The 24,035-nt window shown below is 44.1% G+C and overlaps 1 protein-coding gene and 1 long non-coding RNA gene across 6 annotated transcripts in view; one reads left to right on the forward strand and one right to left on the reverse strand.

The window, feature by feature from the left end:
* The first annotated feature begins 6,819 nt into the window (after positions 1 to 6,819).
* LOC138619278 (uncharacterized) lies at positions 6,820 to 7,133 on the forward strand. Its single transcript, XR_011310798.1, has 2 exons — positions 6,820 to 6,908; positions 6,987 to 7,133. It is a non-coding gene; the product is annotated as an uncharacterized lncRNA (long non-coding RNA).
* A 51-nt stretch (positions 7,134 to 7,184) lies between these two features.
* pou2f2b (POU class 2 homeobox 2b) overlaps positions 7,185 to 24,035 on the reverse strand; it is a 40,783-nt gene continuing 23,932 nt past the window's right edge. The window contains exons 2-17 of one of the 5 annotated variants that reach the window (XM_069695585.1): positions 16,568 to 16,633; positions 16,301 to 16,335; positions 15,884 to 15,940; positions 14,338 to 14,457; positions 13,925 to 14,077; positions 13,747 to 13,866; positions 13,306 to 13,411; positions 13,115 to 13,200; positions 12,838 to 12,987; positions 12,603 to 12,744; positions 12,264 to 12,412; positions 11,785 to 11,982; positions 11,425 to 11,630; positions 10,487 to 10,555; positions 9,957 to 10,030; positions 7,185 to 8,085 (exon numbers count right to left, since the gene is read on the reverse strand). In XM_069695585.1, coding sequence (XP_069551686.1) covers positions 7,757 to 8,085; positions 9,957 to 10,030; positions 10,487 to 10,555; positions 11,425 to 11,630; positions 11,785 to 11,982; positions 12,264 to 12,412; positions 12,603 to 12,744; positions 12,838 to 12,987; positions 13,115 to 13,200; positions 13,306 to 13,411; positions 13,747 to 13,866; positions 13,925 to 14,077; positions 14,338 to 14,457; positions 15,884 to 15,940; positions 16,301 to 16,335; positions 16,568 to 16,633 — 2,060 coding nt within the window. In that variant the 3' untranslated portion in view covers positions 7,185 to 7,756. Of the gene's footprint in view, positions 8,086 to 9,956; positions 10,031 to 10,486; positions 10,556 to 11,424; positions 11,631 to 11,784; positions 11,983 to 12,263; positions 12,413 to 12,602; positions 12,745 to 12,837; positions 12,988 to 13,114; positions 13,201 to 13,272; positions 13,412 to 13,746; positions 14,078 to 14,337; positions 14,458 to 15,883; positions 15,941 to 16,300; positions 16,336 to 16,567; positions 16,634 to 24,035 lie in introns of those variants that run through there. The other 4 variants (XM_069695582.1, XM_069695581.1, XM_069695584.1 and 1 more) reach the window with 4 other exon arrangements.

The raw sequence follows: 24,035 nt of genomic DNA on the forward strand, positions 1-24,035 counted from the left end.
ACAGTACAGGTCATGTGTCGGGGCTTGTTGTTGTCCAACAGAACAAGGAGTCTTTTTGTCTACCACACCCATCCCGCTTTTTGAACAATACCCCACCCAGTCTCTCTCTCTCACACACACACACACACACACACACACACACACACACACACACACACACACACACACACACACACACACACACACACACACACACACACACACACACACACACACACACACACACACACACACACGCTAACAGGTGGGTATGTAACAGACTGGAACCCTCTAACAACACAAAAACACTTCCAGGGAAAATCTAAAACTTCCCCTTGTCAATGTTTTACAGCTCACTCTTTCTCTTTCTCTTTCTCTCTCTCTCTCTCTCTCTCTCACACACACACACACACACACACACACACACACACACACACACACACACACACACACACACACACACACACACACACACACACACACACACACACACACACACACACACACACACACACACACAGGCGTAGACAAACATCCAGGGGTAAAGGTCAAACAGGTAGACGTAGGGACCAAACATTGGGGTGAACCAAATGAATAGGAGGGGGGCAGAGGAGGGGGAGGCGGGGGCGGGGGAGGTTAAGCAGTACTCTGGCAGCACGAGCAGAAAGGACACGAACTGAAGAAGGATCAGAACAGCTACAAAGATACCAAGAGAAACTTCATTATCATCATCATCATCGTCGTCGTCGTCGTCGTCATCATGATCATCATAATTATGAGAAGCTTAAGATTATTTTTCCAATGACAAATACTTAAAAATATACATTTCATCATCATCTTAATTATCATCATCATCATCATTATTATTATTATTATTATTATTATTATTTCCCTTTGGATAGCTGAGGTTAATGCTTCAAAGACCGGCTCGCTAGGTGACCCAGAGGGTTAGAGAGAGAGAGAGAGAGAGAGAGAGAGAGGTGAAGGATGCAGTGAAGGAGTTGTGTTGAGGAGAAGGTCAAGTTAGAGCTCTTTGGTTTTATTCTTCAACATCTGACTTGCTTTGCTGTGTTGCTGGAGAACCTTTGGACTAAAGCTGTATTGTAGAAGAGAGAGAGAGAGAGAGAGGAGAGGAGAGGGACGGAGGAGAGGAAGAGTGGGAATGTGAGGATGAGAGTGGGAAGAGGAAGAGGAAGACGTGGCAGCTCTGTTGTTGTTTTCTTTGCTCGTCTCTCTGTGTTCTCACGATTTCACGATTTCACGAGTTGATCCCAGAATTTAAAGGGATAGTTTGATGTTTTGATTTTTTTTTTTTTTTTGGGCCGGGAGTTAAGACGAGAATATTCGTTGCAGTGTTGGTCTTTGGCCGCGTGCTGTGGCTACCTCAGCTTAGCACAAAGACTGGAAACAAGAGAGGGGAAAAAAAAAAGAAAAAGAAAAGCTAGCCGTGCTCTGCCCGAACGAAGTGCAAATTATGAACCGTTTTGTCATTTTAAATCATTCCAAAGACGTCACCGGCTTTGCAGCCGGTTCGCTTTCTTCTAAATGAAGCCCTCGCGGCCACTTTTGAAATCGGCAGAACGCGTCGCCGTTCGTAACGCCGATTCAGACTGTTCACGTCGGGACGGAGGTTCGGCCCGCTGCCGGCTCGAGCTGCTGCTTTCGGCTCGGTGCAAAAAAACAGGCGGGCTCGGCGTCACGTCCGAACTGCTCGTGCGGCGTCGACCGGGCCGTGGCGTTCGGCGTGCGACGACTGAGCTGGCGGAGAATGCTTTCCGGTCACGAGCGCGAGGAGCTCCGCCGCCACGAGCCGCCGATTCACCCCGGAGATGGTTTCAAAGCTCTGATCACGGATGCGCACTGTGCAGAAGAAGATATAAGCAAAACTCCCGTCGAGCAGCAGCTCCGAAGCACAGGTATTCAAATGTTTTGTTTTTGACGTTTGAAGCAACAATTTCTCGGCCCGTCCAGCTCTTGGCGCCGCTTCAATTCTTTGTGCCGGCTGTGACCGAACCACACGTGCTCGCAAGAAAAGCAAATATTTCCGCGATAGATGAACTACAACTCTGAAAGCCGTTTTAAGCGACGCCTCTTGTTTTTGTGTGCAGTTGTGTGAAGAAGAAGAAGAAGAAGAAGAAGAAGAAGAAGAAGAAGAAGAAGAAGAAAAAAAAAAAAAAACCTGAACCGTGTGGAGGGAACTGGAAGTTTCTGAGCGCTCGGTGGAAATCGGGGTATCAGGGAGCGCGTGCATCGTGCTGCGTCCCGTGGCAGAGCATTGACTTTGGTATCATTCACTGAGGGGTGGGGGGTAGGGGGGGTTTGGGGGGTATCCCCACCACAGAGACCCCGCACTCTGACACCCCGGCCCCTCCGGCCCTGAGCTTCACTGACGCTCTGCTTCCATTTCCTCCAAACACGGAACGGAGACACAAAGAGCAAAGCCAGAAAATGGACTCTGAAGGAGAATCCGGATGTTGTCAACACGAGCACATCTCTTCCTCTAACTTTCTCAACGCACACACACACACACACACACACACACACACACACACACACACACACACACACACACACACACACACACACACACACACACACAGAGTTGTGAGGAGTGTCTGGACCCGTCACCTAGCGACCTCGGCGTCAGCCGTTTCCCCCGGTTACCTGCCCCGCGGGCCCCCTTCCCCCCCTGATAACGCATGGACATCAACCGGCCAACATGCCCCCCCACCCCTCATCAGGCAATAAAGACCTAAAGGCGAGAGAGAGAGAGAGAGAGAGAGAGAGAGAGAGAGGGAAGGGGGGGCTCGCTGCTCTGAGGCAAGAGACGAAAAGCTTTTTTTTTTTTAAGCCAAAAAACGGATCCAGATTTGATCTTAGATCTGTGCCGGGGAGCAGCCGTGAGCCCACAAGTCCATGTGAGACACAGGGAGGAAGCAGCGAGGGTCAGATGTGAGGAGAGGGCTGTGTTCAAAGCTCAACACAGACAGCGGGGGGGGGGGGGGGGGGGTTTCAGGGGACAAGGTGAGTGTGTGTGTGTGTGTGTGTGTGTGCGTGTCTGTGTGTGTTTGTGTGTGCGGACTGGAGCATAAAGCAGTGCGGCCTTTTGACCTTAAATGGCATCATCTGAACCTAACGGAGCAAAACTGCAATCTATTCATTGATCTCTTACTTCCCACATTGATCCCAAATGCTCGTGTTTACTCCCGTTCAGGACAACGACCTTCGACCTCTCCCGTTTCTGCTCCCAGCCAACACAGGCACACTTTGTCCACACGTACAATCCCAGCACCCCCGGTCCCCGCATGAACCCCGCATTTTAAAGCATTCATCTATTTGGTTTATCATCGAAGAATATGAGGTATATGACGAACTATCTCTCTTTTACATCCTACAGTGGATGAAGGGGGAAAAAAAACAAAAAAACAGAAAAAAGACAAAAGAGATACAGAAACATAAAGAAACAAAGAGAGAAGTTAAGAGGGCAATTTACAGCTGGGAATCCACGATCACCCTCTTTCTCTTTTGCCTCCTTCGTTCCTCTCTGTCACGTAAAAAAACGCTTTCGCCTTTGCCCCGGCTGATCTTCTTTTGTGTTTTTGGTTGTGTAGCTGTAAAGCTTTCAGCGTGTTCTCCCTGCGGAGAAAAATACAGAGAACAGAAGCAGCACCGAGCATCAAAGAACACCTCACGCTGTAACTCAGGCATAAGTCATATTCATGCTTTCTCCACCGAAGCTGAGTTTTAGCTCGACTTCTTCGTCTAATTACAAAGAGACACAAAGAAAATTGTCCAGAAAACGTCATTTTTTAGTTATTTTTTTTTTTTTATATGTAACTCATGAGGTGTTTGTCCACACAGTGCTGCCTCTCACTGCTGGGAGCTTCCCCTTTAAGAGGAAAGTCGTCTCTGTGAGGAAGAGAATATCACCTGTATTCTCGTATTAAGTCCAGGACCCGCGGTTGCATTTCTGGTATTATTTGGTTTAAAGAAGTCAGAAAGAACTTCAGCAGGGGGAGGGGGAGAAGTGGGGGGCAAAAAACCCAAAACATCACAGATATATCCTAGAATATGAAAAAAAAAAAGCACCTCTAAAAAAATAAATTAACAAATAAATAGCAAGACAAAAAAACAAAAAAAAAAAAAAAAAAGACAAGCAAATAAGATCAACCCTACCCTGAATAAATAGTACAATCAAAAGTCTAAATCATGATTATTAAGGAGAAATAAAAAAATTCCAAAGAGAGATAGTTAAAATTTTTGGTCTAAAATCAAGTTATTATCATCATTTTTTAAGGATCTTTTTTTTTTTTTTCTCAAAGTCTTTTTTGAACGTTTTTTTTTTTTCTTTTTAATACATTAGCGATAAGTAAGCAGTAGAACATAGATCTTTTTTCTACAAAATCTATAGAAGCACTAACAGATACATTCCGTCTAAGAGTCAATGTGGAGGGAAGGTTTCACCTTTAAGGTGCAAACCGCCCCCCCCCCCCCCTCCCCACATGTAAAGTTTGGTTCGTGAAACGATTCGCGTGTGTCGACTGTTTTTTCCGGTGTGGATCAAACCAAATATTCTTTGGATACGTTTACGTCCAGCTCTGGAACCGTCAACTCAACTGAGGCTTTTGCTGTTTGTATCGTTCTGCATCTTGAAGTGTGTTTAACATCGCCGTCCGTGGGGGTCAGAATGAATGACGAGACATCGCCGCAAGACCCATTTCATTCTTCGTTTTTGTTGTTGTTGTTGTTGTTGTTGTTGCGCAACGTAGCCCGTCGTTAACACTTTATACAGAAGAACGCACAGTTACACCTCAGACAAATTGACACGAGGCCGTTTCTTTGCCCTCCTGCAGAGAAGGCAGCTCCTGCTCCTTCCTACTGTGTTTGGTTTGCTTTAGTATTTGGTTTGGCATTTTTTTTTTTAAGGTTTTGCTATTCGACTCCCTTGTTTTTGGCTTTTCCTGGTGTCTTGTTTTTAGTTTCCCGCCAAGACAGACAGTCTGTTTCTTTATCTAATAAAAATCTGGAAGCTAAATTTTCACAGTATTTTTTTTCCCAACCACCTGATAAAAATCTCTAGCACGACTACGAAAAAAATAAGGAGCTCTTGTAGTAAGTAAGCGAGTACGTTATTCCAAATCAGTAATAAGCACTAAAGTACAGTACATAAAACGGCATCAAGAGACACAGCAGAGATAAATCAATCGGAACCAACCAACAGAAAAATAAAAACAGATTTTTTTTTTTTATAAGATTTCAGTTCAGTGAGGTCATTTGCGTTTAGCTCCATCCAGGACCAGAGAGCTGAGCTGGAGAGAGAGAGAGGCCGAGGAGGGGACGAACCGCCTGTCCTCCGTCCGCTCGCCTGTCTATCTGCCTGTCTTTTTTTTAATCCCTCCATCCATGCTACACAGTTTCAGAGTGGGGCCAGTGCTGCAGCCCTAAAGCTAACAGACAGACAGACAGAGACCCTCTTTCAACACCTGCACTGTGTCCTCCTCCCCTCCTCCCTCCAGCCACATTTGGTTTGGGTTCTTTTTGGTTTGCTTCTGTCATTCCTTGGGTTGTGTTCTTTTTTTGTTTTTTTTGGTTGTTGTTTTTTTTTTTTGGTTTGAGTTTATTTTTGGTATCCTCTTACAAAAAAAAAAAAAAAAAAAAAAAAGTGTGACGCCTGCTCCCCTCACTACAGTGTGTCCCTCCTTCGCCTGTCCCAGCGTACCCTTCTTTCAGGGGGTTCGGAGTAAAGGATCAGTTCCCTAAATAAAGCTTCCCCCTGCGGGTTTTTTTTGGACGGGCCAGGTGGAGGGGATTACACCAGGGGTAGAGGGGGGCTTCCAGTGGTAATGTCCTGTTGTCAGCCTCCCCACCACCACCACCACCACCACCACCACCTGTGTGTCTTTATTGTGTTCTTGTCTGGGCTGAGGCTCTCGAAGAAGAGCCCGGCCTTGAGAATGCTTTGGTTTCCATTTGAGAATTAATGGCAGTCTGAGGTGGAAAATGACAGTGAAATGTGATTGATGGAGTGATGATGGAAACAGACAAATATCAGTAAACATGTCTAGACATACAGGTGTTGGGGCTGTGCTGATTGACGAGGCAGGAATGAGAGCCAGCTGTGACTAAACTTGGCTTTATTGACTTATTTCGCCTTCAGTCTCGACGGTTATTACTTTAAATCTCCAATCACAGCCCCATTTCATACTTTCAAACATGGGAGCCACTCTTAACAAACATCATTTTCAGTGTGTGAAGTTTCCAGGGCATGTTCATTTAGCCGTGGGCTCACTGATAATGGGTTATCTTTAAGAGTGGTCGGATTAAGTGCACAAAACGAGAAATGTTTTGGGCCTTAATAAACTCATTCGCACCTTGAAATCAACTCGCAGTGTGCCAACTCTTATCTGTGATCTATTGGCACTTGGTGAGGACTGAGATGAGCATCTTTTTTTTTTCTTTTTTTTTTTACCTCCGTCGCCTGCGCTCCTGCAGAAAAGTCACATCGAAAACAAAACGCATGTCGATGACACCAAACATGCATGATGAAGACAAAGATGATGACAATGATAATGACTCACACCCCGTAGCTATTATAGCGCACAATAAATAGGAGCTGAATTGTATAATGACACTAATAAATAACAAAATAAAAAGGGAAATCCCAAACTATACTTCTTTAACGCGTTGAGAAAATTGCGAAATAAAAATGAAAACTATTCTATGCTCTTCTAACCGGAGGTAGGTAAAGAGACTAAATGCATTAAGATACAGCAGTACTCATTCACACATGAGCTCTCGACACAAAAACCGTTACAAAATCATCCAAAACATCTACCGTGAAAACCTAAGAGACACATGAGCCGACAGACAGGATGAGCGGATGACGGGATGGACTGGTTCGTGATGTGTGTGTGTGTGTGTGTGTGTGTGTGTGTGTGTGTGTGTGTGTGTGTGTGTGTGTGTGTGTGTGTGTGTGTGTGTGTGCGCGTGTGTGTGTGTGAGAGTAGCAGAAGAGTCCTGGTCCTGGATAGCTTCAGTATTTACACGTCCTTTGAATAAAGCTTTTCTCTCCGTATTTTTGGTTTTTGGTATTTGTGATTTTGGTATGGTTGTCGTTTTTTTTTTCTTTTTCTTTTTTGTCATTGTGTATTCTTCCTCCGCCTTCCTCCTCAGGTAAATTTTTGGTTTAAACGTATCCTCCCCACTCCTCTTCCTTCAGACCCGCAGCTTTTCGAAATAATAAGAAGAATAAAAAGAAAAGAAAACGTAAGCACAATCCTCCTCTTAATTTTTTTTTTTTTTTTTTTTTTTTTGTCCTTGCCGCCATTCCCTTGTCATATGATAAAGTTATCTTTTGTCATTTTTGGTTTATGCACTTCGACATGCATCTCTGCCGTCTCTTCCATCTCTTTTTCAAAGAGTCATTGGTTTGTTTTTCTTCAGAGAGAGAGAGTGTAGAGGTGCCATGCCGATATCACACGTTATTGACAAAAAGGTCCCACGTTGCCTCCTTTCCATCGGTTTGGATAGATAAAGATTTTTGGTTTCAATCTTCCCCTTTCCCCCCTTCTCCCCTCTTTCACTTCTCTCCCTCCCTCTCTCCTCTTTCATTCTGTGTATTTTTGGCATCGAAAGACTGGGAGAGAAAGAGAGAGAGCACCATTGCGAAAAGAAGAAAGGAAGAAGAGCACAAGAGAGAGAAAGAGATAGCTTTGGTGTGAAAGGCGAGGTTCTCGTTTCCTCCTTCCTCCTCCTCTCTGATTGGCCCGTGGCGCGGTCACTCAATCTTGGCCCCGCCCAGAGAGGGCGGGCTGTGTGCCATTTCGCTGGAGGAGCAGGAAGAGGCGGGGCTTGAGCAAGGGGAGGGGGAACAGGGTGTGGGGCTGATGCTGCTGGCCGAGGGGAAAGGCGAGGGCTGGGAGACTTTGGCTATGGCAGCGCTGATCAGTCCAGCGCCGGGATTATGGCCCAAGTGGAGGAGGGCGGGGTGGTTGAGGAAGAGGGAGGAGGCGAGGCCCCCTCCTTGGCCCCCAGAGGCCCCCAGCATCACCTTGCTGGCCCCCTCAAGAGTGGAAAGAGGCAGCTGGCCACCACTGGCTGCTAGGGCTGAGAGAGAGGAGAAAGGAAAAGGTTAAAAAAAATATATCCCACCGTCAGACACTTTATCAGCATTTCAAGATCAAAATTAGAATTAATTTGATTTCAATCATTTTAATTTTCTGTTTTTAGTATTTGGGATTTAATGATAGGATAGCTTTTCTCAAATAAACCTGTGGTTTAAATTCATCCTCCCTCTTCCTTCAGACCCTTTAGAGAAGAAAAACACTAATTCCACTTTTTCAAAAATTATTTTTATCATTTTCATTTGTCATTTGTAATCCTTGATAATAATCTTAATCTACCACTGCTGAATTTAATAATTTCCTACAGTAACCTGACCTCTGTTGAACTGAACGCAAAGGGAGCAGCCAAAAGGAGCCACATGCACTTTTAGACATTTTCACATCTAAGTTGACAAGTGATATTTCCCCCAAAAAAACCTCAAAGTAACTCAGTCCTTCTTTCAACAGATTACCAATAGAGATAAAATCTTGCTGTAATAATGGAACATTGTCCAATATCTTCAGCGAGCTAATCTTATGGGATCAGATACAGCTCTGCAACAGGTTAGCTGAAATGAGAGGTCTGTTGTTATGGAAACAAGGTGCATGATTGGCAGTTGTTTTTTCATTGCAGCTCTTATTACAGCTTTCTTACACACATAATGCAACATGTCAATGCAGACTAATCATGTTTGTGATTGCACAGCGACAGCAAAACAGATTATGTGTTAAGAAGCATCGGGGACTAACCCTACGACTCAGAGCAGAAAGTCTTGTGGGTGCGATGCGTTACAGCCTGTCGAGGCCAGTTTTGCGAAGAAACTTATTTCTAGCTTCTCAGTTATCGATCTCTTGGTGTGCGAGTGTTGCAGGAACTCCTGATAGAAAATCCAAATTATAACTCTATGATCCTGCCTGACAATACAAATGTGGCTTTCACTGGGATTTAAAAGTCTCACGGTATCAAATCCATTGTTGTTGTGCATATCTACATAAAAAGAACAACACAGGAAAATGACTTGCAAAGAACGATCCCAAACAGCTGCCTTAAAAAGGTTTACGGTGACGTTTTCCTTCAATTATCAACATACCTGGCTGACGATAAAGAGACGGAAGGCTAATATGTGAGTGAGACAGCACAGACGCACACACAAAAACAAAAACCCAAGCCCACACATGAACGTAACCACCGTCACTCACGCACAGACACTTGATGGGATGGATTCATGGATGCAGTTTTACAACGATGACAAAGAAGTCAGTCCTCTTCTGTACAACTCTCTGCTGCGTCCTGGTTGGTCGTCTATTCGTCTCCAGTCGGACTTGATTCACCCACCATGTTTAACTGTATTACTCATCGTCACACTTCTCTCTTTTTTTTTCTTTTTTTTTTCTTTATGCGTCTCCCTCCCCCTTCTCGTTCTCACTTCACAAAATATGATTTAAAAAAAAAAACGAACTCGGCTGAGCAGGACTGTTTGGTGGTCACGTCTACAGGACAGACCATGTTCGTTTGTGGTGCTATTCTGGTTTCGTTCTCAAGTGTAGGAAGGCGTTCGAGAGGGGATGTGTCATATACTGTATGTGTCTGAACGTTTATGTGCGTGCAGGAGCGTATGAGAGAAATGTATTCTGGGTGTTTTTATGCATTCTGTGACCCAAAGATCCTTCCACAAATAAAATACTAATAAAATAAATAAATGGTGAAATTATATTCTGCTTATCAGTGGTGCTGAGACTAAGCTTTGTGTCTTTTCTTTCTTTCTCTCTCTCTCACACACACACACACACACACACACACACACACACACACACACACACACACACACACACACACACACACACACACACACACACACACACACACACACACACCTTGGATAGTGGCCAGGGGATTGTTACCGAGGAGGGCTTGGTTCATCCCTGTGTTAACTCCCATCACAGTGTTCCTGTTGTGGCACACACGCACACACACGCACACGCACACACACGCACACACACACACACACACACACACACACACACACACACACACACACACACACACACACACACACACACACACACACACACACAGCCCCATACATGTGCAAGCATATACACAAACACAGACAGCAAGAGGAGAAAAGGTGAGGGGGAAAATAAGCAGGTTTAGTAGCAAGGACAGGCAGAGGGCAGATTCATCCCTGCACATGTAAAAAGAGCAGCAGTTAGCTGACAGTTGGCTGTACAGACGTGAACAGGTTAGGTTAGAAATGCAGAAAGAAACAGAGCATCCTGGAAAATCTTATTTTTAACACAAAATATACAAATGTCAATACACACTTGCGCTATCTGGATGATTTCTATTTGTGTGCGCGTAACGACGTGTGTAATGTGTGTGTGTGTGTCTCCGTCGTATTCACCTCAAGTTTGCAGCAAAATCGGTGATGTAGTTAGACACGTCACCATTCTTTTTACCCATACGCCATAAGCTGTGAACACAAGAACCACACACACAGGGTCAATGGCATATCAGTGTGTGTGTGTGTGTGTGTGTGTGTGTGTGTGTGTGTGTGTGTGTGTGTGTGTGTGTGTGTGTGTGTGTGTGTGTGTGTGTGTGTGTGTGTGTGTGTGTGTGTACAAACAGTCACTGTGTGTGTGCACAGTATCAACCATTTAACTACAAACTGCAGGTGAACCGAGCGTGGGGCAGAGCAGGATTCACGGCGAGCATGTTTATGGAAATGTGTGGTTGTGTGCAGTTGCAGTGAGTGTTACATGTTTTGCCTACAATTACAGTGGCCACCATGGACAAATAAACAGTGATAAAATCATAGCTCAAGAGGAAACCAACAATAGACATAGTTTTTAAAGGGTCAGTTTGTTTTCACAGTTAGACATCAAATGTTGACACCTAACAATGCAAATAGGTTTATTTGTTTTTTCTTTTTCTGGATTTAAAAAAAATAAATAATTATGTGCTGGTCACAGCACTTACTTGTTTTTGGAAAATATCAACGGTAACATGTCCTTAAAGAAACTGTGTTCCTGTTCCTCTTATTAATTTCCAGTTTGCAGAGGCACTAGTTTATTTCAAGTATTAGAAAATTCCAGTAAAAGGAGATCACTGAGTTCTGTGGTTCATCCTTAATGAGAAGGACGTTGCTTTTGCTGCAGAAACAAATTTAGAACAACTTTCAATAAACAGTGAAGAAAAGAAGGAAACGTCAGGAATAGCAACAGAGGACGGGTTCCTCTGATAGTGTGGACAGAACAGAACGGATAAAACCCAAATTGTCAGCATGGCTACATACCAATCAAGATATGTTTCTTTTACTAAAAGATGGTGGTCTCTTCTTACCCTGTGTTAAGGCTGAGTGTGCTGTGGCTGGGAGTGGCTGGGCTGGCTGTGCTGCGGGGAGGAGGTGGAGGAGTTCCCGGGGAGGCTGCGGAGCTGAGAGAGGGGTGGGTGGAGGTGAGGCTGGAGGTCAGGGGGCAGACGGAGGACATGGTGGTCACCGTTGTGCTGCTGAGACTGGTCACGGCCTGCGACAGCTGGCTGGACATCTGTCGGAAGGAGGAAGAGACACATTCAGGCTTCTTAAACTACAGACAGGGGCATGTTTACTACCAACTGTTTATTAAAATACAAACGGGAAACTCGCTGCAAGGACTGTGATGCATTTGTTGTTTAACAGGGATGTCGAGGTTGGATAGTCACCATGTGAGGGCTGTAACAGGGCGGCTTGTGCGTCGCTGGAGCATTGGGGGGCTGGCTGGGCAGGGGAGGGGTGGCACTGCTGGGATTGATGCGCTTTTCTTTCTGCCGGCGGTTGCAGAACCAGACCCGAATCACCTCCTTCTCCATGTTGAGCTGCTCAGCGATCAGCAGGATCTCCTCTGAGGTAGGCTTCTGGTTCTACAGGAAGGGGGGAGGGTCACAGGAGTTCACATCCTTTCAGCAGTCACATGATGCAAAACATTAAACACACCAAGAGATAAGTGACTTCTCTGAAAATAAGAACAAAATCTTGACAGTTAAAAGTGTAAGATTGGCAACAAAGCCGTGGGCAGAGTGTAAGGAAAAGAAAAAGTACATGAACAATACAAAGGACTTTCCATATATGACATAAAAGCCATTAAGACAAAAGATAAGCAATATAAAAAGACACATGATAATTAAAAGGTTTCTGCTCTTACCGTCATAAATGCGCGCTCCAGGGCCACACGTACATTCGTCTCGATGCTGGTTCTCTTCTTTCTGCGGCGACCAGGAAGCCCCTCGAAGCCCATAGAGTGGGAGGACAGGGAGCTGGGGCTGGGCAGGGTGCTGTCTATGGACATGGTCTCTGAAGGACAAATTCACCAACATATTCACAAAGTGATGCTGGACTAACCACAGCACAGCTACACCTACACCTACTTCTATGTAAGTCTGAAAATACGAAGCATCAGATCTTGTTCGGGCGACTGTAGAGGACACTGAAGCTGATTTCTGAAGTGTTTTTTTATTTTTTTATTTTGATGACGAGATCTCACCTGCATCGTTTAGCCACTTCTCCAGCAGCGGCTTCAGCTTGCACATGTTCTTAAAGCTCAGGTTGAGAGCTTCAAAGCGGGAGATGGTGGTCTGACTGAAGTCATTGCCATACAGCTTCCCCATGGCCAAGCCGACATCTCCCTGGCGGAGAGACACAGATAAAGAGGTAAAGTTTAAGACACTCAGCGCTGGCGTAAGCTGCACATACTCAACAGGTGTGTCTCCCTACTGTACCTGCGTGAAGCCCAGTTTGATGCGCCTCTGCTTGAAAGTGCGGGCGAACTGTTCCAGCTCCTCCAGGTCGCTGGGCTCCTCTGGGTGAGAGGTCACCGAGGGCACCGTGGTCACGCCTCCACCAGTGCTCACCTCCATGCACTTATCTCGCTGCGGCGGGGGAGAGAAAGTGAGAACGAGACAGAAAGAGAAACATAAGTGTTTGTTCATCACCAGTGAAGAGACTGTGTTTTCTTTTTCCACTGACTAAAGTGTGAGAGTTTCCTCCTACGTGTACCTGGAGTCCCATTCTAGATGGAGCAGAGAGCAAGCTCCCTTGGTTTTGCTGAGGTAGCGGAATAAGATTTGGTGTCGATAGGAGTCCTGAGAGAAAAAAGCACATTATCGACTGTAAATATGTCAAAAAAAAGACAGACCTTGTGTTTGTATTTGTACCTTTTTCTGCCAAATAAAAAGGGGCCTGCCAACCTTGCTGGCCCTGCTGTGCCTGTGGGAGGAGGAACTGGGCAGGAGATGGGAGCGAGTGGCCGGGCACCAACACCAACTGCTGAAGCTGCAGCAACTGCTGAATGTCCTGTTCAGCCGAGGGAGAATTAACACATCAGAGAATAATAATTTATAGAAAAAGTGAGCTCAGTAATAAAAAAAATGTGGTTAGTTTGTTATTCATCTGCAGCTGACGAAAAGAGAAAGGATGAACAGAATATATCGAAGCAGGAGGAAAAACCTTGTTATTGTATAACATCAAAGAAAAGGAAAGGAAAGGAAAATGTGTGCATTCATGCGAGGTGGAAACTGTGAATCATAAAGTACACATAACAGACGTGCGCGAAGAATAGTTCCATGGATTGATAGCAGTTCCTCAATCAAGCTGCTCATCAAGAGATGGCTTTGATTGGCAGTCAGTACCTGGGCAGTGAGCTGGATTGGCTGGGAGAGGGTGAGCTGGGGTGGAGGAGGTGGGACAGGGACACTTTGGGCGGTCTGTTCCTGTGTGCTCTGTCCCTGTCCCTGAGACTGCGACTGAGCCTGCTGCCCTGTTTGTCCCTTGCTGCTGCTGCTGCTGCTGGGCTTGCTGATTTGCTGCTGCAGCTGCCTGAGCTTGCTGATTGGCTTGGGCGGCTGCGTGGGCGGCATGAGCTGCATGGGCTGCATTGGACTGCTGCACAGCTGCAGCCAGGAGCTGCGCCTGAGCCTGTTGCAGCAACAACTGCTGCTGTGCTGGCAACAGAGCTGTCAACTGGTGAAGAGGAAAAGAAGAGGAGAGGGAGAGGAAGAGGAGAGGAGAGGAGAGGAGAGGAGAGGAGAGGAGAGGAGAGGAGAGGAGAGGAGAGGAGAGGAGAGGAGAGGAGAGGAGAGGAGAGGAGAGGAGACACAGGAGGAGAGGGAAACAAAGTGTTCAAAAAGCAGCACAAGAAGAAAAACAGGGAAAGCAGCAAGCAAGGAAAAAGCAAAGCAAAGCACATGTCTGTGTGTATATATACTGTAAATCTGTCTTACCCCTGCTAGTTGGGAGCCGGTCAGCATGAGCTGTGTATGTTGCAGGGCCGTCTGTGAAGGGGTGGGGCCGTGAGATGGAGGAAGGGCCGGGGACATTTCAGCACACTCCTCCATCTTATTCTGGGATGAGGACAGAGAGCAGAGGGGCAAATGTAGAAGAGCAGTCATCGAAGAAATGAAGATACACTGGAACTTCCCTGTTGTGTTCGAATCTAATATAATGACTGATCATTTTGATCTACTTAAACAGGGGAAAAAAACAGTTGCAATAAAATATATTTTTCAGCAGTGTCCTGGCCGAGAAGGCAGCAAAGTTACACGTCATTTACACGTTACGTGCATACAATGAAAATACAAATCAAGACATTACACGTAGTAAAGGAAATTAACTATTGTCAATGCGCCACAGAAGAGGTAAAATGTACACAGAAAATGTGTGACAAAATGTATTCGACATTGTAGCAGGAACATTTTAGGGTAAAAACTGCAGTTATCTTTTGTTTAAAACTGTTTACAGGAGAGACTAGACTGAGTCAGGCTCGCAGGTCCTTCCAAGAACAAGAGCCGTAATAAAATAGCGTACATTATGCATTGTACATTGTACATTAATATATGCCAGTGCAGCAGCCTGCGCATAGCAAGTGAGGCCAAAGTAGAAGGAAAAGCAAATCTGTTAATGGTATCACCACAAACTAACTGAGACAGAAATAAAACCAGACGTTTAAACTGATAATAATGTAGAAATGTGGAGATGAAATTAAATATATATTTAAGACGAGAGATGCTGTTGGACTAAATCATGTTTATTTAAAGTCTTAATAAACTCTTATTGATTCTCGATGTGCTGCTGATGCTGCTGCTCTACAGGTACCGTTGGAGGAGGGGCTGCACGGTTTCAGTCGAAAGGTCTATAAGAATTCAACTGAGCGTCAGACATGCGGCTCGTTACGCTCAATCATGATCGGCAGTGATGACTGGTTAAGTATTATTGAACCAGTGTGTTTAATTTCCGACAATGCTCGTGATTAGTCCAAAGTAAGCTGTAAGTATAAGAGTCTGTGTTTCACAAGTCCACTCGTGTCTTTTTCTGGCACACAGAGATCATCTTTTCTCCCAGGACCAGACATGTTTGGACAGGCAGACGTGGCCCCTTCCAGCTTACTGATTTGCATGTCTCCTGCCCAATGCAAATTAGGACATTTCACCTATTGGTATGAAGCAATATTATAGATCTATTTCAATTCTGAATGGGCTTTGTGAAGCGGAGGGAGAGTGCCATCATACTTTTTGCTGCTAGAGAGTTTGTTTACATGAAGGACTGGGTGGAGAGTCGACACATTATCAACCTCAACGTCGAATGTAACAAAAGAGCAATTCAGCGTATAGAAATGAACACAAAGCAGAGACAGCCGTACCGTGAATGAAAGTAGTGTGTGACGTTGGGACACAAAAGATGCACAAACACGGGCCCAGACACACACGCACGCACACACACAGAGTTCAGTAACGTGGACACAAACATAACCACACAGTCACACACACTCACCTTGCTGCTGCTCAGGTTTGGTGACAGAGGAAAGGGACTGACTTTCATTGACTGAGCCTAGAAGAGGAGAAACACCAACAACTTCAGAAATTACAATAAAAGATGGAAAATGATTTAAATGACTTATTTTGTATCTGTTCAGTTGTTGTTGTTTTTTTACAGATAAACTGAAAATCTCTGTTGATCACAAAAATCAAATTGTTTGAAGTCGTCACTCCTCCTCTCTGGGAAACTGAAACTGACATTTTTTCTCTTCTTTCGAACATGTTTTAGACCACTGCTTTACTTGTAAAACAATTGAGGGATCAATCAATGATAGAAATATTGATTAGTTTCTCAGTGCTGTTATTGTTTTCATGGATCAGTTATGTAGGTGAAAGGTGGGAGACACGTAATGATCACAGGAGTCACACGTACCTGGTGATTTGATTCAGGTCCATTCCGCTCTGAATCTGCGTGGGAGGGAGAGGAAAAAGTGATAAATCGCATCTTCATCACAGCTTGAACTGTAATTTCCGAAGTTGTGCATGTGCAACTTTTTACATATAATCTAAACAGTATGTGTGTGTGTGTGTGTGTGTGTGTGTGTGTGTGTGTGTGTGTGTGTGTGTGTGTGTGTGTGTGTGTGTGTGTGTGTGTGTGTGTGTGTGTTTATCGGCTGCCACTCACAGCAGCACACCTCACCTGTGCCCTCCAATGGTGAGTCAGCCCCGACTTTCTCAACCTCTCCTGGCTTTGACATCCTGATATCTGTGACAGGAAGACACACACAGACGCGTTCTTAAACATGCGTCAGATGAAAAGTGCAGATGAAAGCAGAATAATGAACATTTACGAAGCAGGTGATCAGAATCTTGATGACGACAGGGAAAGTGGACGGCCAGGGCGGCGATCTCAGTTAGGTCAGGGTTGAGTGTTTTCATCTCACAGCCCGGGCCTACACACTGTACACCAAACAGTGTAGCTGAATCATCAACAAGGCAACTCCAACTCACATTCATTCATTCTTTCCAATTAGAGGTTTAACATAAGAGTAGGCTGACCCAAGGTGTTTGCTCGTTCTAAATTTAACTCAAGGTGTTTACGTGGGAGCGTCTCGGTACTAAAAATGTCTCAGGTTGTGTGTCATTCATTACCAGACCACATCACTTCCTGGTTGATACTGTATTGGGACAGTCCCCATAGCAACAGCATTGTATGGAGGGAGGAAAGCATTACTTTTCTGTTCATCATACAAGAGCAGTATGTATGAATGAGGATTACTTGAGGAGAGTTTCGAGAGAATATGTAAGCATGTGGTTTTGTACATGTCTGTAAACTTCTGTGTGTGCAGTAGATTTGTTTTTGGTTGTCGCCACAGTGGTATTATGGGATTATAAAAGCCTTTTTATTTGTCTGAAACCACAAACTGTAAATTAACTTTTTGCTGTGTCCATTTGAAACCTTTTTTTTTCTCCCTTTCTTGTTCTGTTTCTCCTTAACACACACACACACACACACACACACACACACACACACACACACACACACACACACACACACACACACACACACACACACACACACACACACACAGCTACTTCCCTTTTGTGAAAAAATGCAAATCTGCCCAACGACCAACTAATTATATCTGCCACCTGCATAATAAACTCTCAGTCTCCCTCCTCCTCCTCCCTTTTCTCTCCCTTCTCTTCATCCGGTCGTTCCCTTGCTGCAGAAGATAGAGCGCTGACATTAGGGCAAATTGTAATTTTCTCAACAGCTTGCTGCTTTGCTTTTATAAACAAGATGCACTAAATACAGAAAAAACATGTTACATGACTTTCTGCAGTGCCAACAAGCAAGTGGTCAGGCATTGTTTTCACCATTGGGGGGCAGTAGTGACACAGAGAAGATGACCAACGTGCTCCACTGACTACCACTGACCTGACGGCAATTTAAAATTTCCAAACCATCAGTCCCATACAGTTATTATGAAGATAAAAACGTATAGATAAAGAGCTGCTCCCCGATTAGAGGCACATTCAGTGAGAAACACATTTGTCTCAGTGAAGCAGACATGAGAACAGTGGACTTCGGTACATGCAATGTTTTTACAGGGGAAGAGGGAAGTGACGATGAGCTCGGAAAGCTCCACTCTGCCGCCACACTGGCTATAGCACAGTGTCAGGACACACACACACCCATACACACACACACACACACACACACACACACACACACACACACACACACACACACACACACACACACACACACACACACACACACACACACACACACACACACCAGGACTTCCCTCAAAAAGCTAATTTGGCCACTAACCCTGTTTAATCTATTATTAGGGTCACTTTGTGGTTATTCCAACATTACATTTGCCATTATAATGTGTGGCTTTTAGTGAAACCAAAAAACTGGCCAGTATTGCCTAGTTTCTGGTAAAAAAAAACCACTGAATATGCACCAAAATAACATCTTCCTTAATATCCACAAAACTTAGTTATTGGGGAAACATTACCAATACAAATACACTTTAAATGTCACTTCTATCACATTGGCCTACTCAGATCTTCAGTATGTGGGGTGTACAATACTAAAGCCAAATCCATCCTACAGAGTTAGTGTGCCACTCATAAAAGCAGCTGTAACGTGAAGCTACAGAAGTGCTGCACCGGTCGCAGGACACACATGGAGAAGGTGTGTGCTGATTCATGGTCTAAAATGGCCTACAGACAGTAGCATGGTGGATAATGTGGTCAGTAATACAGTGGCAGGACAGTATATCAAGATTCTGTGTCTTTTTCTCACTTCCCCTCCCGACTTCCCCCTTGTACCGGGTTGAACGCAGAGTGCTAAACCCAACACTTACTGTCAGCGAGGCTATTAATATTAGGGCTGCTCTCTCACTCTCTCTTTCACTCTGTCTTTTACAAACCTCCCTCTCTTTTACAACACGCAGCTGCACACACAAACACGCACCTAATTTCACATGACATAGAGCAGGAATTAGGAATCATTTTAAAGGTTTAGTAAAGTTGTGACAAAAGAATAAGAGGATGCATCTTTTCAGAGTGACTCCCGGGCGAAAAACTGAATTTACATTAGGGATAGAAAACTTTTTTTTAACAAGCAGAAATTTTACATATTTACTCGTCCATCGTTTAGCTGCTACTGCTAATCTTACGGTTAGTGTGTGACTCACTGCCTTAAACAGAAAGTTTAATGCTGTATAATCCTGTGTCATGAATAAATGATGCAACAGAAAAGAACAAGGAACAGCAGCGTCTGTGCTCAGTCTGGACTGTTTCTGTTATTCTCCTCTGGGTATTTTGGCCGAGATGAAATTCCGCTGTAACGACTCCGAACCATCACCGTACCCATCCCCACTACCACCCCTCACCCAACTTCCTGATTCAGGACACAACCCCAGCGCCAAGGGGGGTGTCTGGGAACTGGAGCCATCAAACTTGCTATGGATTTGAAAAACCAAGCACCGCTGAGGGGGGACAGTTTTGATTGCAAAGATATATTTTTCCATTTAAAAGAGTATCAAAGACTCATCTGTCTTGCTTGACAGCTACTGCACATCTGTATGAGGATTAGGTCATCAGTTCAAGTCTTAATTAGAATAACAATACAGGAGAATGAACAAATCATTTTATTCAAACAAATGAATAAAATAAAAAAACTAAAGGCAGAATTCAAGAATAAAAACAAGAATTAACCCTGAACTTAAAATGTTAAATAGGATTTTAAATCTGAATTTTAACCGGATTCTGCTGGAATATTTACAGAAGTCTTTGCATAAAGAAGACGACACATTGTGTTAATAAACTTTCTCCCAAACAGAAAACCTCCATGACAGTTTAAACTTTACAGAGAATTATGTTTGAAGGTAAATACATGTTTTACTTATTGCTCTGATGCACTTTGATCCAATGAATAAAGTTTTGAATGCATTATTAGACTGTACTATTAATTAAGATGCTACCGTTTTTCCAAAGTACATAATCTATAATTCTTATTTATCCTCTTTTATTTTATTTATTTGATAAAAAACTGCTTAAATGTTAAATAGAATTGTAACATGCTCACATAGTAGCATATGAAAATAATTGCACAAAATTAGTTATGTGCTAAAGTTTTTTTCTGATATTTACATATGTATTTGTATTAGCCCTCTACAGCGTTACACCATTATGGACCTATTTACATTGTGATCCAGTGTGTTGTTTGTTTGTTGCAGTTTGTGAGCAGGATGTGTCCGTCTATAGGTAGAAGGTCGCAGCTGTGACCACATCAATTTAAGAAGTGACCTGCTGATATTTTTTTTAAAGCTAAGATTCACTCTTTGATAAACAGTGTAACCTGTGATAAACCTGTAATTATGTTTTAGAAATTTTATCACCAAATACTGAGAAACATGATCTGATTGACATTCTGGTAATTGGTGAGTCAGCAAACATTTTGTCTGACATTTCTCGCAGCCTGACCTGACCATCAAAACGAGGCTGGAGTGCAACATCAGTCACATTTTATTCTGCTTTTTACAAATTATTTTTTGAATACTGAGAATGACAATTATTTTAGGCAGTTTCCCTTTTAAATATATTTTTTGGGAATCTGAGTGCTTTGAAATGGGTTTTAAATTCACTGATAGAAATTTCTATTTGAAAATGGGAAAAACAATAATCAGTGCGACTCCTCAACACACACACACACACACACACACACACACACACACACACACACACACACACACACACACACACACACACACACACACTCAGACACACACACACACACACACACACACACACACACACACACACACACACACACACACACACACACACACACACACACACACACACACACCGTTTCAAAGTTGCATGCATCTTTATCAGCAAAAACAACTATACTGTGAACACAAATAGTATTGCAGTGCTTAACAATAAAATATAAACTGTTAATAATTGTAAATTAGTAATAATCAAAGTACAGAAGAGTACTAGTGAAACACACATGTTGCAACAGTGATTTTACATCAGCAGTGTGTTACAAAATACTTTTTTTCTGAGTATTTCTCAAGCTCATTCACTATTCAGTTTAACACACACACACACACACACACACACACACACACACACACACACACACACACACACACACACACACACACACACACACCCACACCCACACAGAAACACACACAGAGCGGCATGCTACGGGCTTGTGAGGTGTCTGACCTTTACTTCTGCCTGCGACAGTCCACTCATCCATCCATCCATCCATCATCCCTCCATCCCTCCACATCTTTCGCTTCGTACCACCTCTCACCCTTTGATGTTCTCTAATTAGCTGAGCTTGTTAGACCCAGTGACATTAATCAACAGCACAGACACAGCTCTTTCTCTCTTGCGCACACACACACACACACACACACACACACACACACACACACACACACACACACACACACACACACACACACACACACACACACACACACACACACACACACACACACAAAAGCTTAATTGGTCTTGGTAAATGAAGGCCAGCAAGGCTGCACAGACAGTCACTCACCTGGCAACCACATACTGTAGAAGTCCTTCGCTGCTATTGCTGCTGTCTTGGTCATATCTGTGAGAGAGTGTGTGCGCGCTACCTAAAGATAAACTCTCACTCTAACCCTCTCTGTCGCTCTCTAACCAAAAAGGAGGAGTGTATTAAATCATATGGTTGACAGAATTACTCTCCCCTCCCTCTCTTTCTGTCTCTCTCTCTCTCTCTCACACAGGCACATGAGAGTCCACACCCCCCAGGCCCCACCTCCCTCCCCACATCCTGCAACACGACAGGAAGTAAGCCTCAGAAGAGTAGGAACTCAGTGCGACTCAGGAGAACACAATACAAAATAAAAAAAAATTAAAAAAAGAAAGGGGGGACACGCAAGAGGTTAGAGAGTGGGAGAGACGGAGTGAGTGAGTGAGTGAGTGAGGAGATTGAACAGATAGACGAGGTGAAAAAGAGGGGGATGACGGCTGCTGTCGGAAAGTGATGGCGTGGCTGGAAAGAGCCGCTCACTCACACACTCGCAAGAGAAAAACAGCGTGCTCAACACTATGACCAAACAGTGTTTGATAGATATGTACATTCAAAACTCTCCATAGCTCAATTGATCAGACTGTTTCATCAGCGCGAAGCTGTTTTCACAAATTGCTTTAGCCTGTTTTGTCCACCATGAAGATCATGACCATCTCTTCACGGTCGTATCTGTGTTTATGTCTGACTGTAGGAGTGTCACAGGCATCAGTGGGTGGAAGCTGGTCTGTCGAGGGAGGTCGGCACCGACCACAAGAGAAGATGAGACATCCTCAGCTAATTTTAACAGCTCTACTCTAAACCCAAGCAGAAGGAAAAAGTCAGTCACTGTACCACTGACCACGCCACACCGTGGGCTGCTCACAGAGATATACCACAGAAACCCACACCATGATCCTCTACACGTGATGGGTACTTGTTTCACGGCGGTGGAACATTGCAGATAAACTGAATGAACCATCATCAGTGTCGCCCACGAGCATTAAAAAACGAACTGCTAAATCAGAGTAAATACGAAGTCGAGGAAAGATCTCGAGAATGTTTCAGCAGAAATTCTGCCTGGATTTTTAAATCTGCATGTGTGGAAGTTGCTGCTCTGACAGTGAGCTCAACCTGCCACAAGGTGGCACTCTTGATTCTCTAAACCTGATGGAGAAACAGGTTCCATCCACGGAGGAGAAGTCGGAGGCCTGCTCAGCAAACCCCCCACTCCCGCCCCTCCCCTGTCCTTCTCCCTTGGTCCGAGTTCACTAATTCAAAAGCTAACGGCAGCAGAGTTCCCAAGTTTAACCTTATAAATACTTTATGTGGTGATTTACAGCAGGCCAATGTACTGCTGGGTAAACGCTCCGTGAGAAGTGCATTCAGCGCTGCACTGGACGTCTTATACCGAGACAGGTTTTTTTTTTTTTCTAATCTGTTCTCAAATACATACCAAACACTTGTGATCTGGTCATGTAAATATGTATTTAGCACAAGAACAATTTCAGCATGAAAACTTTAGATGGGTGAAGAGCTCTCCTCCAAACTGACAAGTGAAAAAGATTATTTGATAAAAAGATGGATTTAAGTGAAATGATAAGCCCATTAATGAATCAAATAATATTACCGACAGAAAATTAGCAGGTGACCGTGATGAGAATATATTTATCATTTTTTTTTTTTTTTTTTAGATACAAATGTCTAAATGCCAAACTTCTAAAATGCAAAAACATCTTTTTTGTTTAATGGTGTTTTATAGATAAATGATTCATAGATTAGTTTAGAAAATAATGTGCAGGTTAATTAATCATGAAAAATCGTAACAGCCTTGGTTCAACTTGTTTCACCAGTTCTTTCTGTTTTTGTGATGCTTTTTAAACAAACACCTTATATTGGACATCCTGACACTTTTACAGTGCGGACTGAACACCAAACAGACTCAAGGCCGCAGACAAATCCTCAGTGTCTCCAGTTTATTTGGCTTCATGATTTAAATAGTAGTGTTCTTTTGCCTTCATTAAGGCGTGAACAGCAGATTTGTTTGTCAACCTGAGTAGAGAGAGCGAGAGCATGTGGTTGTGAACGTGTTTACGAGCGAACCGATTGGCTGGGCCTGTCCGAGGACAGTGACAGACTGCACGTCAGGGAGAAGGCGGTTCTCTGGGTCAGAGGTCATCTGGGCAGCCTGGCTTTGGCCGTGACCTTTGTTCAAACCCCAATCTACACACATAACTATCAAAACGTGTGTATTTGTGTGTGTGTGTGTGTGTGTGTGTGTGTGTGTGAGTGTGTAGTAGTTTGAGTTACCCCAATGTGTGTGTGTGTGTGTGTGTGTGTGTGTGTGTGTGTGTGTGTGTGTGTGTGTGTGTGTGTGTGTGTGTGCGTGTTGTACAGTTCATGGCCATGGGGGGCCTTCCTGCCCCAAGGAGGTCTGAGTCTTGGTTACCATGGAGACCAGACCTAGCAAGTCTCCAGTGCTCCAGTATTGCCATTCAGACGATATTGGGCCAGCAGCAAATGGTTACAACCGAAGCCACAACAAAGTGTAATATTCTTGTTATTA

The sequence above is a fragment of the Brachyistius frenatus genome, unplaced genomic scaffold, assembly GCF_029030835.1.
Source record: "Brachyistius frenatus isolate BFR_SWC_R1_liver_20210118 unplaced genomic scaffold, ASM2903083v1 Contig_20, whole genome shotgun sequence".
NCBI lineage: Eukaryota > Metazoa > Chordata > Actinopteri > Embiotocidae > Brachyistius > Brachyistius frenatus.